A 17,539-nucleotide genomic window follows, 5' to 3' on the forward strand; every position below is an offset into this window, starting at 1 on the left:
TCATCTCTACCTTTTCCTCTGTTTTACGCCTCCCAGTCAATGTTCAGTTTTGCATAGTTCTTTTCTTAAGGTCATGTTTACACAAATTGAAATGCACCAATCTTAACTGTAGCATTTTTAACAAATGGATCCATCTGTGTAACCCACATTTCTCTCAAGATAAAGAACATTTCTGTGATTCACTGGGAATTGTATTAATTATATCAGTATTTTTCAGGTTAATTTTAATAACTAGATGGCACAATCTTGGTCTCCTCTGGACACGGAAAGCTAAACAATGTAAAAAATCACCATGCGCCATGCTCTTTTTGCTCATGCATGCTAACTGGAAGTTACCTTTCAAGATTAATTTAGCTGGATTATTACCAGTGAATTGAAATAATAATTTAACTGATGAAACATTGTCATGTGTATTAAACTTAATTTTATTTAGTTAACTTATAACCATTTCATTGCTGATTTCCATTTATATGCCATACATTTGTCTTTCTTTCATTCTGTAATAAAATTTAAAGTTTTAAACTTTATTAAAAATGGAAGATAAAGACTAAACTTCAAGGATGAATTGAAACTCTTGGTAATATTTCTAAATTTAGTTACATGTAAGGAAAACACAGTATTCAGGGAAAAGATAGAGATGATATATAAGCCAATAACTTAGGGAAACCTTTCAACTGATGGGATGGGATACATGCTGCAGAAAAGTTTGAAAATATAAACAATTTGATGCTAAACACATTTGAAAACTGAAATCATTGAAAAAAGTCTTTTGCCAGCATTGCTATATATTTGCCAATTTAATCGATTTTATTAAAAAACCAGCTCTTTATTTCACTAATTTTTCTTGTTTTGAATTTCATTTGTTTATATATATTATATATATATAAATGTATATATATATATATATATATATATATATATATTCCTACCTCCTGCTTGCTGTGGATTTATTTTCCTTCTTTTCCTACATGCTTGAGGTAGGAGCTTAGATGATTGAGACTTTTCCTCTTTTCTAATATATGCATTTTGTACCATAAAATTCCCTCTCTGCACCACTTTAACTATGTCTTATAAATTTTGATATGTTGTTTTTATGTTTCCAGTTCACTTCAATATATTTGAAAAATTTCCCTTGTGACTTTGTCATCGACCCATGGATTAATTAGAAGTGTATTATTTAGTATCCAAGTATTTGAAGATTTTCCTGTTATTTTACTGTTATTTTTAGTTTGAGTCCATTGTAGTTGGAAAACCCATGCTGTATGATTTCAGTTTTAAAAATTGGTTGAAGTTTATATTAGGCTTATTTATGTGGTCTGTGTTCTATATGATCTCTGAGCATCTGAGAAGAATGTGTATTCTGGAATTGTTGGGTGTTCTATAAATATGTTGGTTGTTGGTTGAGTTCTTCTGTATTCTTGTTGATTTTCTGTCTAGTTGTTCCATGAGTTGAAATAGGGTTCAGAGAGGGTTTTAAATCTCCAGCTTTAATTATGGATCTGTTTCTCCTTTGAGTTCTGTCAGTTTTTGCTTAACATATTATTCATCTCTGTTGTTTGGTATGTATATATTTAGCATTGTCTTTATCATTATATAATGTTTTACTCTCCCTCTGGTCATTTTCCTTGCATATTTTTCTTTTTACTTTCAATCTGCCTGTGTCTTTATATCTGGAGTGAAGTTTCTTATAGCTAGCATATGGTTGGTCCATTTTTGAAAACCCATTCTGGTCATGTTTTAATTGGTGTGTTCAAAACATTTACATTTAATGTAATTACTGATATATTAAAGCTTAAGTCTATAGTTTTATTTTTTGTTGTTTTCTATTTGTCTGTCTTTTCTGTCTTCATTTTAGTTTTCCTGCCTTCCTGTGGGTTATTAGAACAGTTTTTAGAGTTCTACTTTATCTATGGTGGGTTTTAGTGTGTCCTTTTGCATAGTTTTTATAGGAGTTGGCCCACACATAACTTGTCAGGGTTTGAAGTGAAATGAAGTCGCTCAGTTGTGTCTGACTCTTGGCAACCCCATGGACTGTGGCCTACCAGGCTCCTCTGTCCATAGGATTTTCCAGGCAAGAATACTGGAGTGGGTTGCCATTTCCTTCAGGGTTTACTGGTTGTCATTTTACATATGCAAGGGTGGAAAACTTAAGTACCATCACATACATTTATCATTCCCCATTTATAATTGTCTTAAATATTTCCTGTATAGAAATTTTGAACATAGACAGTGTTATAATTTTGGATTCAACCATCAAACATAACTTAGAGAACTAAATTCTAAAGAGAAGGAAAGTCTATGGTGTTTACCCATATTTTTGTTTACTGTGTTCGTTCTTCTTTCCTGATGTTCCAAGATTCCTTTTATCATTGATTCCTTTCTGTTTGGAGAGCTCACTTTAGCCATTTTTAATAGTGTAGGCCTTATAGCAACAAATTTTATTCCAGAAGGGTATTTTCACTGCATGTAGAATTCTGGGTTAATTGTTCTTTTTATCAGTTGGAAAATACTGTGCCATTTTCTTCTCACTTTCTTGGTTTCTGATGAGAAATCTACTCTCATTCAGATTGTTATTGCTCTATGTATAATGTGTCATTTATCTGTCACTGCTTTTCAGACTTTTCCCTTCTCTTCAGTTTTCAGAAATTAGACTATATCTTTTCAGGTGTATTTTTTTTATCTTGTTTTGGATTTGTTTGGCTTCCTAAATCTGTGGATCTCTATCTTTTGCCAAATGTGGAAGGTCTTCTCTCCTGGGATTCCAATGACACAAAAGTTAGGTCTCTTGTTATTGTCCAACAGGTCTCTGAAGCTCTGTTAATTTTTTAGTCTGTTTTCTCTCTTTTGCTCAAATTGGGTAAATGCTATTGTTGTATCTTCTAGTTCATTGACTCTTTGTCTTCCTGTTGTTAAGCTTGTCCACTGAGTTCTTCAATAATTGTATTTTTAATCTCTAAAATTTTCATTGGTAGTTCTTTATATATCTTTTATTTCCTTGTTACAACTTTACATTTCTGAGAATACTTTTCTTTTATTTCAAGCATGTTTAATGTTGCTTATTGAGGCGTTTTTCATCATCCATTTAAAAATCTTTGTCAGGTATCTCCAACATTTTTTTCATCTCAGTGTTGGCATCTTTTAATAGTCTATTTTACTTAGTTTGATATCATTCCAGTTCTTGCTATGACCTGGGTTGGACCTTCCTAGATATGCCTGTACCCAAAAGGAACTCTTGCCCAAGTACATGAGGAGATATATTCAAGAATGCTTATATCAGTATTGTTATGATAGCCAAATTCTTGGGGCAACCCAAAAATCTACAATAAAATGAATGTAAAGGTGAGGGTGTATTTATATAATGGGATACTGTAGAGCGGTGTAAATGAATGAACTGCATTTAACACTGATGAGTTCAATACCCTAATGAATGAGAAAAGCAAGCCCACAGATGTCCATACTGTATCATTCCATTTACATAAATTGCAAAGACAGACAAGATCAGACAAGATCAAACACAGATCAAAGACACATCAAAGACAGACAAGATCAAACAATGTATTATTTAGCAATATATGCATTTCTGATACAACTACAAAGAATAACAAGTAATTAATAAAAATGCAGGATAGTGGTTGATTTTAATGCAAGTGGAAGATGTTATGGTGGAGGCACACAAGGATTTCCAACGTCTTGGCATTGTTCTAAATCTTAAGTAGATGGTGAACATTTTATTATTTTTAAATTGCACATATACATTGTGTACATTTTTTGGAATGTTTAATAGATTTCAAAATTTAAAAAGTAAAGACAAAAAAGCAATGTCTTTGGGGTCAGGCTGCCTGGAGTCAAATCCTGATTCCACTACTTATTAGCTAGGTAGCCTTGGGCAAGTTACTTTAACTCTGTTCAGTTTGTTCATCTCTAAACTTGGTTTACCAATTGTACCATTATTTAAACGAGTAAATGAGATATGTGTACAGAATTTAGAAAACAGTAAAGTACATAGAAAGTATGTAATATGAAAAATATATGTAACATGTAATTTTAATAATTATTAGCCTTCCTCTGCAAGAGTCAGACATGACTGAAGAGACTTAGCAGCAGCAGCAGCAGTCTTCCTCCAGGCCTTCTTCCAAAAACATTAAGTCTCATTTCTTAAGAAATAAAAAGGACCCACTGAAATGTTGTGAAGTAATTAGCCTCCAACTAATAAAAAAAGAAAAAAAAAAGAAATAAAAAGGAATTTTTTTGGAGAACACTAGAATATTTTAGTGAAGACTTTAGGAATCCCAGCATAAAATTTTTGTATCCTAACACTTGCAGGGCCACATCCTGAAAAGAGTTCTTTGCCCATTCATCACAATGCTTCTTGAAGTCTGATATTTTATAAACCTTGCTCTGCACTGCCTCACGTGGAGCAGCTTGTCAGAAAATCCACTCAGGACAGAAACTTGGGTGCAGACTACCTTATCACATAAAAGCTGATAAGACCTAGCAAAACAGCAATTGTACCCATCAGATACTCAATTCTTTTTCTTACATATGAACACATCTCTCACCAGACTTAGGACAACCAAAAATTACACAGAAACACACAAAAAAAGAAATGGGAACTCCAGGAAACAGATCATTTAGGAAATAAAAAGAACTTTGAAAATTCCAAGTGCTACTATGGAAAAGACACAATCAGATAATACGAAAACAGCTAGGGATTTAAATACTCCATTAAAATTGAAAATTTCATAAAAATACTCAAGGTGACTGAAAGATGTTAAATGATGATATAGAGGGAAAACCAAAGATATATAGGAGAAATATAAGAAACATAGAGAAATGATTTAAATTGTTCAATATCCAACAAGCTCAAGTCTCAGAAAAAATAAGCTAGGAATACAACTATTAAGGAAATAGTACTAGAGATGAAATAATTTCAGATATGACAAGACATGAATTGTTAGAATGTATATTGAATGTATATGTATACAATGAAGCAGAAGTGAAAACTGCATTTTCAGACATGCAGAGATACAGAAAGTCTGTATTTGTGCACCTTCTCTTAAAAAGCCACTTGAGGGTGTATACTGTAGCAAAGAGATGGAATTTTTAAAAAAGGAAAGGAGATTTCCTTGCGCCCTACCCCGAATCACCTAAGTCCAGATCCTCTAACTCCTTGGTAGGATGCTATTACGTGCATTGATCATGGTTCTCCATGGTGTGCAGTCTCCCTCATTATAAGTCAGTAAACCCAACTTTGTTCTGATAAATGTGTTCCTGGTGATCTTTAGCTGCAGAGCATTCATAATTTATATGGTCATTAAAGATAAATTTGTAATATTGCTTAACTATTGTCAAAGAGTAAAAAGTACCATTAATCCTGACTACATAGAAGTAAAAACTCACTTTTGAGAGGTTTGGAAGTGTAAGGGAGAAACAAAAGGAAAAATAATAATTCTATTAGTTTCTTTCATACAAGAAAATAATAAACGGTTGTTAGTGGAATAAGGGGAGGTTTCAGTTTAAGCAGAGAAAATAATGAGATAACTATATGGATGAGGGAAATTTAAAGTGTATAGGATACCAACAACAATAGAGTGAAATTTAAGTTTATGAAAAAGTTACAAGCATATTCTTTAGTGAGAAGAAAGTATTTAAAAAGCTAGAAGATAAAGGTTTAAAAGTGCTTTCCAGAGGGATAAAATAAAAAACAGATAATACCAGATGTTGGTAAGAATGTTGAGGAACTGGTACATCCATATGCTGCTGATAGCAGTCAGTGTAAACGGGTACAACCACTTTGAAAAACTATTTGGAAATATCTACTAAAAGTGGACATGCACTTACTGAATGAGCAGCAACTCCACCTTAGGTATATACAGAACAGAAATGTACATACATGTCTGTTGAAGGATATGTATGAGAATGTTTATAGCAGTATTATTCAAACAGCCAAACCTTACACCAACCCAAATATCCACATACAGTAGGATGGGTTATAAATTGTGCAATATTCACAGTGGAATACTATACAGTAACAAGAATGAAGAACTAAAATTAAAAACAGTATTATGGATAAATGTCATAAACATAGTGCTGAGTTAAAGACACCAGATGCAAAACAGTTCACACTCTGCTATTTCATTTATATAAATTCAAAACAGGCAAAACAGCTATAGCATAGGGTATTGAGTTATCTGTTATGTTTGAAGTGGCAGTGATTTTAAGGGGTAATTTGTGTAGCACTTGGGATGCTAATAATGTTTCATTTCTTCAAGATGCTGATATCAAGTATGTTCATTTTCTGAAAATACAGTGAGCTGTATTAAGGATTTGTCCATTTTTCTGTATGTAATAATTCCATGGAAATATGCATTAAAAATTATTTTCCAGTAGGATGAGAGCTAGGGAGTGTAAACAGAAGAGTGTTGGTTTTCATCATGCTTTCTTCCATATTTATATGCATATATTCCTTTGAAAACAAAATAAATGTTATGTAAACATTTTAAATTTTTGTTATTGAGCATCAAACTTTTACAGTGTGATGAAGCAAAATGACTAGAGAAAACAATATTTTATTGTTGCAAAAATTACCAAAAGAAAGCAAAAATTTCAGGAAAATCAACAGCATGCAAGGATTTGGAATGGCACGCTAAAACAAAAACAGTTAAGACTCGAACTGAGTTTTCCAAAATTGGACAAGTTTATTGTAAAAGGGAAATCAATCCTATACATGAATGTGCGATTTTTCTCCATGAGGTTCTCAGATTTTGCATCTGGGAAATTACAGATAAATGAAATACCTCGAATCATGATGAGATCCCTAATTGGAACCAAAGCTATTCCGAAAATTGGCATTTTCCTCTATTCAACAGCGTCCTGGGGCGGGAGGTTGGGGAGAATCGGCTTTAAGAATTTCAACTCATCTAATCCCGAGGATAAGACCCTGATGCTGGGAGGGATTGGGGGCAGAAGAAGGGGACGACAGAAGATGAGATGGCTGGATGGAATCACCGACTCGATGGACATGAGTTTGAGTAAACTCCGGGAGTTGGTAATGGACAGGGAGGCCTGGCGTGCTGCGATTCATGGGGTCGCAAAGAGTCGGACACGACTGAGCGACTTAACTGAATCCCGAGCATCCGGTCAAGCACACCTCGTACTGGTAGCTCTGCGACAGGGTCCCCGTGCCGCTGACGTCCACCAGGTGGCCCGGGAAGTGGCCCTCGGGCACCGGGCAGCGACCCGCCGAGCCCGCCCCGCCCCTCCTGCACAGCCGCGCCGAGAAGAGGAAGAGCGACGACACCGACGCCAAGGCCACCACCAGGTAGACGGTGAGCGGGTCGGCCGGCGCCGCCGCTTCCGCTTCCGGGGGCGGCAGGTAGGGCTGCGAGAAGCCGTCCACCAGCAGCACGTGCAGCGTGACGCTGGCCGACAGCGGCGGCTCGCCGTTGTCCTTGACCAGCACCACCAGCCGCTGCTTGGGCGCGTCGCGCTCGCTCAGCAGCCGCGCTGTGCGCACCTCGCCGTTGTGCGCCCACACGCCGAACAGCCCGGGCTCCGTGGCCTTGAGCAGCTGGTACGACAGCCAGGCGTTCTGGCCCGCGTCGCCGTCCACCGCCACCACCTTGGTCACCAGGTAGCCGGGCTCGGCCGCCCTGGGCACCAGCTCGGTGCAGGGCGCCGAGGCGTTCTGCAGCGGGTAGAGCACGAAGGGCGCGTTGTCGTTGGCGTCCTCCACGAGCACGCGCACCAGCGCCTGGCTGCTGAGCGCGGGCGAGCCGCGGTCGGCGGCGCCCACGCGGAACTCGAAGGCCCGCAGGGCCTCGTAGTCTAGGGACGTGAGGGCGAAGAGGTGGCCGTTGTCGGGGTTGATGGACACGAGGGAGGCGAGGGGCAGGTGCGGGTCGGGCGGCGGCAGCAGCGAGTAGGTGACCTGGGCGTTGGCGCCCGCGTCTGTGTCTGTGGCGCTGACGCTGCCGATGTGCAGGGCGGGGCTGTTGTTCTCGCGGACCCACAGGGTGTAGAAGGTCTGGGTGTAGGCGGGGGCGTTGTCGTTGACGTCGGACACCAGCACGGTTATGTTGTGCTGGGTTTTCAGTCTGGGGGTTCCCATGTCAGTGACCGTGGTGGTGGTGATGTACCCGGCTCTTTCCTGTCTAGCGGTCTCTTTGTCACCAGGGTGTAAAAGTTTTTGAACGTGGGTTTCAAGAGAAAGGGGAGGTCATTCTGAATGGAGGAAACCATCTTACCGTTGTCCCCGGAATCTGGATCAGAAACACTGAAAACGGCCACCACAGTCTCTGGGGAGTTTTCTGGGATAGAGCTGATGAATCTCGACATGGTCAGCTCGGGGGCGTCGTCATTCACATTCACCACTTCTGTGGCTACAGTGCATTTTCCTGAAAGGCCCCTGCCGTCTGTGGCTGCAATCTCCACGTTATAAAACCGAGTTGCCTCGAAATCCAATGCCCTTTTCAGACCAATTTCTCCTGTTATTTCGTCTATTACAAATGGTTGAGTAACTTCATCTCCTTGGAATAGAGCATAGGCTACTTTCCCATGTGTTCCTGCATCTGCACCTCGGGCAGAGACAGCGACAACTAAGGAGTTTAGGGGGCTGTTCTCCGGAATCTGTACCTCATAGACGGACCGTAAAAACTCTGGGGGCATTGTCGTTAATGTCCACGACTTCGATGCGGACTGTAGTGGTCCCAGACCTGGGCGGAGCCCCACCATCCAGCGCGGTGAGGGTTAAACAGCTCAGGCTGCTGCTCCCGGTCCAGTGCTTTGTCAGCACCAGCTCTGGGTATTTTCTGCCGTCTCCACGATGAGTGACAACATGAAAATGGGATTTGGGGCTGACTGTGTAGTTTTGAACCGTGTCGCTACGTGTGTCAAAGTCCTGAGCTATTTTCAAAGGAAACACAATCCCTGTCTGGACGCTCTCGGGGATTTTTAGGAGCATTTCTCTCTCTAGGAACTCTGGGGAATGGTCATTTATATCTGTGCGATGCAGATCAGCTTGAATAATCTGCACCGGGTTTTCCAATAATAGTTGGAAATGCAGTATACAAGGATCTGTCGCCCCGCACAGCACTTGCTAGTTTTTTATGCAGCAGCAAATTGCCGGTCGTTAAATCCAGCTGCAAGAGCTGTTTGTTTCCTTTGTAATGGATTCGCGCGCCCCACGTGGCTAGTTCCCCCACCCTGAGACCCAGTTCTTTTGCCAGGTTGGCCACAAAAGACCCACTTTTTGTTTCTTTTGGCATGGAATACCTAATTTTTTCAGAGCCAGCCTCCCAGAAGAGGAACAATATAGCAGGAAAGAGAACTTGCCTTTTCCGTAGCGTTTTGCTGGCGCGGTCTCCATTGTCCAAACCCGGTTCAAGAAGGTGCAGTTTCTTCAACTCCCGATATACAGTCAACCCAGGTGATCTGGTTAAATAAGCTCGCCTAAATCTCTCTGACTGGCTTGCACTAGGACGATGCCCTTTTCTGGAGTCCTCCACGCCTAGATCTTCTGTAAAATGCTTCTTTCTTTTTGAAAGCATCGGAGTTCTGATTCCCAGTTTAATGGCTTCCCAGGCAGTCACAAATCTCTCCATTTATACTTATAGCCTGCAGCGCCACCAGGTGTCATTATATACTATTGCATATAGTATTTGCTGTTTCATTTCATATATATGCAGTCAATATATTTGAAGTCACAGAATTGTTCCCAATTGTATATCCAGTTCTTAGTTATTGGACGTTCTTAAAAAACATATGCTAGGTTAACTTCCAGTGAAAGAATACTTTTCAGGACAAACTAAAATGCTAGTATTCCTCAGAAAGTGCATTTTGAGCACAAGAAGAAACTTTCCCTTATTGGATCCTTAATTGATTAAGAAATAAGTAATAATAGATGTTTAGAATCTTACAATATTATAAAATTTTAAAATATATCAGGGAAGGACATAATCATGAGTGTACAACTCAAAAAAGTTCAGGAAGTGAACACATTCATAAGCAAATGTAAAGTAAAACTGAAATGTTAACAAAAACCATAAAAGCCCCCTCTTGTTATTGTCTGGTCACTACTCTTTCCCCTGATAAAGGTAAGCACTCTCCTGACTTATAGTATCATGTGTGTGTCATAGTATCATAGTTTGCCTTTTTTTTAAACTTACACAAATGCAGTTATAGAGTATGTTTGCCTTCTTTCACTCAATCTTACCTTTGTAAAATTCATGTTACACATTGTTTTCTTCTCATTGCTTTGATATTCTATTGTATCACCATTTTTTATTTATTCTGCAGTTGATGGACATTAGGGTTTTACAGTTTGTGTATATATTGAGTAGTCCTGCTATAAACATTCTTGTCTTTTGGTATCTGTGTGTTCATTTATATTTTATATTCCTAGGAGTTAGACTGCTATGCCTTAAGATATGCACACGTATTTATCTTTTTGTTTCAGCTTTAATAGATATTGCAAAATAGTTTTCAACTCTGGTTTTATGAAAACTAGCAAAGAGAGTTCCAGTTGCTTCATATCCTTGTCAACATTTGATATTATCTTTTAAATACTCTGATGAGTGTGTGATGTTATATTGTAATTTTATTTTTATTTTATGTCATTGTAATTTTAATTAGTGGTTCCCCGATGATTCCTTAAATAAAGCACATTTTTCACATGGTTATTTTTATTAGGGTATATCCTTGTGAATTGCATAAGTCTTTTGTCTGTTTTTCTATTTAAGGTATTTGCCCTTTTTCTTATTGATCTTTAGAAGTTCCTTATATATTCTTGGTATAAGTACTTTTTTAGAAGTAGGTATTACAAATATTCTCTCCCAATCTATGGCTAGCATTTTAACTTTCTTGAGATATCTTTGAAAAACAAAACTTCTTTTTCGTCTAATTTTCCAATATTTTTTATTTATGGTTTGCAGTTTTTGTATTTTCTTTAAATCTTTGCATGTGCCAAAGTCATGAAAGTATTGTTGTATGGTGCTTCTGAAAAATCAGTTACTTTACTCTTCCCATTTAGAGCTGTGAAATGAAGTGAAGTCGCTCAGTCCTGTCTGACTCTTTGTGACCCCATGGACTGTAGCCTACCAGGATCCTCAGTCCTTGGGGTTGTAATCCTCCTGAAATTGATTTTTTCATGTTAATGAGGTTAGGGTCAAATTGCTTTTTTTAATATAAATATCCAAATGACCACACCACCTATTGAAAAGAAGCTGCATTCCCAATTATTTTCTGATGTATCATTTCTTCATAAATCAGGGGTCCATAGTTCTGTAGACGTCTTTTCCCCCCATTTTTCTCTTTGTTTATCCTGCAATACCATATTGCTTTTTAAGTAATAATTCATTATACAGATACACCAGTTTTTAATTAATTTCTGGTTGCACTGGGTCTCTGTTGCTGCATGCAGGCTTTTCTCTAGTTGGGGGGAGTGGGGGCTACTCTTTGTTGCCGTGCACGGGCTTCTGATTGCAGTGGCTTCTCCTGTTGTAGAGCACAGGCTCTAGGTGCATGGGCTTCAGTAATTGCAGCACGTGGGCTCAGTAGTTGAGGCTCATGGGCTCTGGAGCGTGGAGTAAGTAGTTATGGCAGTCGAGTTACTCCACAGCATGCAGAATCTTCCCTGACCAGGGATCGAACCCATGTCCCCTGAGTTGGCATGTGAAGTCTTATCCACTGTACCACCCAGGGAAGTCCTGCAGTACCATATTGTCTTCTTAATTACTATACTTCATAATAGGTTTTATTATCTGATTGGTAAGTCTTCCAGTTTTACTCTTTAAAATTGTTTTAGTTATTATTGTCCTTTTGTATTTCCCTATAAACTTTATTTTTATTATCTTTTTAGTATTTTTATTTGGCTGTGCCTGGTCTTAGTTGTGGCATGTGGAGTTTTAGTTGCAGCATGTGGGATCTATTAATAGTTCCCTGGCCAGGGATTGAACTCAGGCCCCCTGCATTGGGAGCATGGTACCTTAACAACTGGACCACCAGGGAAGTCTTCATATAAACTTTAGATTCATCTTGTTACCTTTCACAAAGAAACATGCTAAAGTTTTGTTTAGGATTTAACTGCATTTATAGATTGGGAAGAATTGACATATTCCCAGTATTGAGTCTTCCAGTATTGGAACATTATATATCCCTATGTTTATTCAGATACTTAACTTTTCTCAATAATATTTTATATTTTTCAGTGTATAAGTTTTATGGATATTGTTAGATTTGTTTCTAGATGTTTGCTATTTCTGAAACTTGTAAATGATAACTTGAAATTCTTCATTTTCTGGGTTTTGTTGCTATATAGAAATACAATTATTATTTGCATGTAGACCTTATATCCAGTGTCATTACTAACTTCATTTATTAATCCTAACAGTCTGTGGATTCTTTATGACTTTTAATGCATACAATCATGTCATTTTAAAAAATAACCATATTTATTTATTTAGTTGGTTGTTCTGGCTCTTCCTTGCTGTGAGGTCTTTCCCTAATTGCCTCAGTCAGGGGCTACTTTCTAATTGCGTGGGTGGGCTTCTCATTGTGATGGCTTTTCTCCTTGCTGAGCATGGGCTCCAGGGCAGTCTGGCTTGGGTAGGTGAGCTACTCCCAGGCTGTACAGCACAGGCTCAGTAGCTGTGGCACACGGGCTTAGTTGCTCTGAGGCACGTGGGATCATCCCAGATCAGGGGTCAAAACTGTGTCTCCTGCATTGGCAGGTGGATTCTTTACCTCTGAGCGACCAGGGAAGCCCCATTGTCATTTTTTTACAAAGACCTCTTATTTCATCCCTTCCAATTACTGTGCATTTTTTCTTTGCTTTATTCCACTGCTTAGAACCTGCAGTAAAACACTGAAATGAAATAGTATAAGCGGGCATTCTTGTCTTATTCTTGATCACTGAAGAAAAGTTTTAAATAATTTTCCGTTAAGTATAATGTTTATTGTAAATTTTTAAATACTTTCTGAAAGTTCCCTTCTGTTTTCAGTCTGCTAACAATTATGTGTGCTGAATTTTATCAAGTTATTTTTTTCTGTATTCATTGAGGTAATCATATGATTTTTTTCTTTACCTATTAATGTGAATTATATTGATAGATTTTAAATATTAAATTGATTTATATTCCCTGAATAAGTTTTCTCATATTTTATTATTTCTCTTTTATATATTTCTGAATTTTATTTGTTGATATTTTGTTTAGAATTTTTCCATCTGTGTTTTTAACAGAGATTGGTCTCTAATTTTCCTTCCTTATGATGTCCTATTCAGATTTGGATGTCATAATTCACTGAAGTCATTCTGGTACCCAAATAATCTGGGAAATATTTCCTGTTTTTTCTATCTTCCAAAAGATTTTGTATGAGTTGGTATTAGTTGTTCCATGAGTGTTTAGGAGAATTCACTAGTGTGAACTGAAGTGGCAAGGTTTTTAATAACAAGTTTAATTTACCTAATAGAACTAATCAGATTTCTTCTTGTTTCAGTTTTAGTAAATTGTGTATTTAAAAGATGTTTTCAATTTTACATAAATTGACAAATTTATTGGCATATGGTTGTTCATAATATCCTTTTTTTTATTTTTTAATGTCTGTAGGATTGGTAATGATGTTCCTTTTTTCATCCCTGATATTTGTGATCAGTGTTTTCTTTCTTTTTAAAATTAATCTTAGTAAGAGTCTTTAATTCCATTAATCATGACATAGAACCAACTTTAAGTTTTGTTAATCTTCTTAGTTACATACTTTTAAAAATAATTTTATTTATTTCGTTTTGGCTGTGCTGGGTCTTTGTTGCTGCATGGGCTTTTCTCCAGTTGCTGCAAGTGGGGACTACTTTCTAGTTGCAGTACACAAGCTTCTCATTGTGGCAGCTTCTCTTGTTGAAGAGCATAGGTTCTAGGGCCTGTGGGCTTCAGTAGTTGTGGCTCCCTGGGCTCTAGAGCACAAATTCAATAGTTGTGGCACATGGGCTTAGTTGCCCCATGGCATGTGGGATCTTCCTGGACCAGGGATTGAACCGGTGTCTCTGGCATTGGCAAATGGATTCTTCACCACTGAGCTACCAGGGAAGCCCTTCTTGGTTGTATATTTATCAGCATTGTATTTATGTTTATATATATAATACATGCATTATTTTTTCCTTCTTTATTTGTTCTTTTTCTAACTTCTTCAGATGAAAGCTTATTGTTTTTTAACCCTTTTTATCTAACATGTTCATTTAAAGTTTTTTTGATATATCATATCTTAATTTTCACCCAGTTCAAAATATATGGAAATTTCTTCTGCAATTTCTTCTTTTGACTCATGGATTATATTATTTGCTTTTGAAGCATTTGGGGATTTCTGGATAAATTTTTGTTTCTAACTTCATTTCTTTAAAAAATTTTAGAGAATTGCTTTATGACCTAGAATATGGATAATTTTGATATATGCCATATGCATATAAAAAGAACATGTACTTTCCCATGTACTATGTATGTCAGTTTATTCAAATATTATTATTGTGGTGTTCAGATTTTTAATATTCTGTTTTTGTGTGTCTTCTATCAGTGGTTAATTGTTAATACATCCTCCCCTATGACTGTGGATTTGTCTGTTTCTTATGTTCTTTCATTTTAACTTTTTATATTTTGTAGTTTTCTTTTGGGGATATATTTAGTCTTATAACTGACATATTTTTGGTATATTTTACCCATTTATCATTATGAAATATCTCTCCTTATCTGTAGTAATGCATCTTTCCTTAAAAAGTCTCCTTTATGTGAGTATATCTACACTTGATTAGTTTGGTTAATGTTTGTATCTTTTTCTATTTTTAAAACTTTCAACCTTTCTGTGATAATATATACACACAGGTATGTGACAGCATATAGCTGAATTTTTCTTAAATGTATTCTGACAATTTTGGTTGTTTAACTGGATTATTTAATCCAATAGCAATTACTGTAATATTTGATATCTATCCATTTATATTTACCATCTAAAATTTTTTTCTATTTGCTCTTAAAGTTGTTTTCTTCTTTTGGATAATTTAGATATTTCTTATTTTTTCCTTCAATTCATTTTAAAATTACTCTTATGATTATTCTAAAGATTACAACATGCATCTTTAATCTACAAGCATCTAATACAAATTATTTCCGTTTACTACTCTCATGATAATGTTTAGAACCTTAGAAATCCTTAACTCTGTTTATATCATCTGCCTTTTACATCATCATTATCATGAATTAAAATTTTATATATACTCTAAATCCTTTAAGAAACTATTATTTCTACCTTTATTAATCAATAAATAACAATTTATAGTTACTGTTATTCTTGTTCATTTCTTCCTACAAATCTGTGATTCCTCCAGGATTGTTTTCCTTCTTCCTATTGAATCCACTAAAAGTATTTATTTTTGTGCAGATGGGACTGTGATTGATTCTTGCAGTTTTCGTTTGTTTTAGAACTTCATTTTTGCAAGATGTGTTTTCTGGTGATAGAATTCTAGTCTGGTAGCTAATTTTTTTCAGGACTCAAAAGACATCATTCCTTTGTCTTTTGGCTTCTTGATGATCAGCTCTCCATCTTACTGTTATTCCTTTAAAAGCAATGTCATTTTCATGTGATTGCTTTTAAGATTTTCTCTTTGATTTTAGCAGTCTTCCTGTGATATTTCTAGATGTGCAGTTTTTTATTCTTCTAATTAGGTTCACTGAACATCTTGAGGGGTAAATTTTTTCACCATTATTGGTCATCATTTCTTTACACATTCCTTATTCCCCATTCCTAGTCCTTCCAGGATTACAATCATGTATGTGTTGGAGTTTTTCATTATGTTCTACATGTAACTAAATGTTCTTACCTGTATTTTAAATTATTTTATTCCTCAGTGCTTCTATTTGGATATTTAATATTGACCTGTCTTGCATTCACTAATCCTATAATCTTTTATGACAACTAAGCCATTATACAATCTAATATTTAATATTACTAAAATTTCAGTATTATATTTTTCAGTCCCCAAATTATTTTCTATTTTATTTCATTCTGTGGTGAAATTCTCTTTACCTATTTTCTATATTCCTTATTTTAACATATTATATTTATTTTAACATCATTGTCAGTAAGTTCTGGTATCTATTTTATCTGTAGATCATCCATATGTCTGCTTTTTCCTCTAGGTTTTATTCATGTCAACCAATTTTTTTGTATGTATGTCTTATAATTTTTATCAAATGTTGATTATTAATGTAAAAAGCTCTCCTCCAGGGTCCTGATGATATTATATTCTTCCAGAAAGAGTCCATCTTTTCCTTTGTTAGCTTGACAATGTGTGCTGAGTAGCTTCAGTCATATCTGACTCTTTGAGACTCTATGGACTGTAGCCCGCTAGGCTCCTCTGTCCGTGGGATTCTCCAGGCAAGAATTCTGGGGTGGGTTGCTATACCCTCCTCCAGGGGATCTTCCCAACCCAGAGACTGAACCAGAGTCTCTTAAGTCTCCTGCACTGGTAGGCGGGCTCTTTACCACTAGTGCCACTGGGAATCCCCTTTAGATTGATAGAAACATGTCTAATCAAATTGCCTTAATTCAAAACAGGCACTGTGCTTAGTCAAGATTCTTTCCAGTCCTAGTAAGTACCTGGCCCTCCAGAATTTTCAGTTCAGAACTCTGTATTCTCTACAGTCTCTCAGATGTCAGATCACAAACCCCAATCTCATGTATTAAGACTATTAAAATTTCACTCGGCTTTTCAGTAAGTTTCCACTTAATATATTGGCCTTCTTTCCTGGAATGTCCCATCATTTGACAAATATCATGAGGGGGGAAACTGGCCATGAGCTTGAATCATCCAGTTTGCCAAAGACTGTTGAAGTTCCTCTATCCCTGGCCTTTTCTTAAATTTTGCAAACTTCTTTAGGGCAAATTGACTGTTGGAGTCAGTTCACAGCTCCAAGGATTTTCCTTTTCAGGAATCTTAGCCCCTTCAGTTCTTTATATATCATCTGCAGTCTGTTGCTTCAAACTGATAATTTATAATTTAAAGGAGGTTTAAATAATCCATCTTATCTGGAAACAGAATTCTACCAAATAAAACTGTTTAAAATCTATATTTTGTAATTTTAATAGTAAGAAATGTTTTTTGCTGTGTCCCACTCTTTTGCAACCCCATGGACTGTAGCCCACCAGGCTCCTCTGTCTATGGGATTTCTCAGGCAATACTGGAGTGGGTTGACATTTCCTTTTCCAGGGTATCTTCTGGACCCAGGGATCAAACCCTCATCTCCTGCATTGGCAGGTGGGTTCTTTACTGCTGAGCCACTAGAGAAATCCAGTAAGAAATACAAGGTCTTAAAGTGATGTGGGTTATATTGCCTTCAGTAAAATGTCTGCCCCTAAAACAGCATGTACTAAACTCAGTATATACTGTGCATAAAAACAACAAAGGAATTGTAAAAAATGTCAAAATATAATAGAAGTACTTGAGAAACTGATTGAAATGGGTATTATTATCCAGTTATTTGGCCTCCATTCTCTATTT

The 17,539-nt window shown here is 36.7% G+C and overlaps 1 protein-coding gene across 1 annotated transcript; it reads right to left on the reverse strand.

Moving 5' to 3' along the window:
• Positions 1–6,621: 6,621 nt before the first annotated feature.
• On the reverse strand, positions 6,622–9,561 carry LOC122439805 (protocadherin beta-5-like). Its single transcript, XM_043465262.1, is given in 5 exon segments — positions 6,622–8,148; positions 8,151–8,661; positions 8,663–8,753; positions 8,755–8,791; positions 8,794–9,561. Coding segments are annotated over 5 exon segments (1,839 nt in total). The 5' UTR covers positions 8,963–9,561; the 3' UTR covers positions 6,622–7,117.
• Positions 9,562–17,539: the final 7,978 nt, after the last annotated feature.

Source organism: Cervus canadensis, chromosome 4, assembly GCF_019320065.1.
Source record: "Cervus canadensis isolate Bull #8, Minnesota chromosome 4, ASM1932006v1, whole genome shotgun sequence".
NCBI lineage: Eukaryota > Metazoa > Chordata > Mammalia > Artiodactyla > Cervidae > Cervus > Cervus canadensis.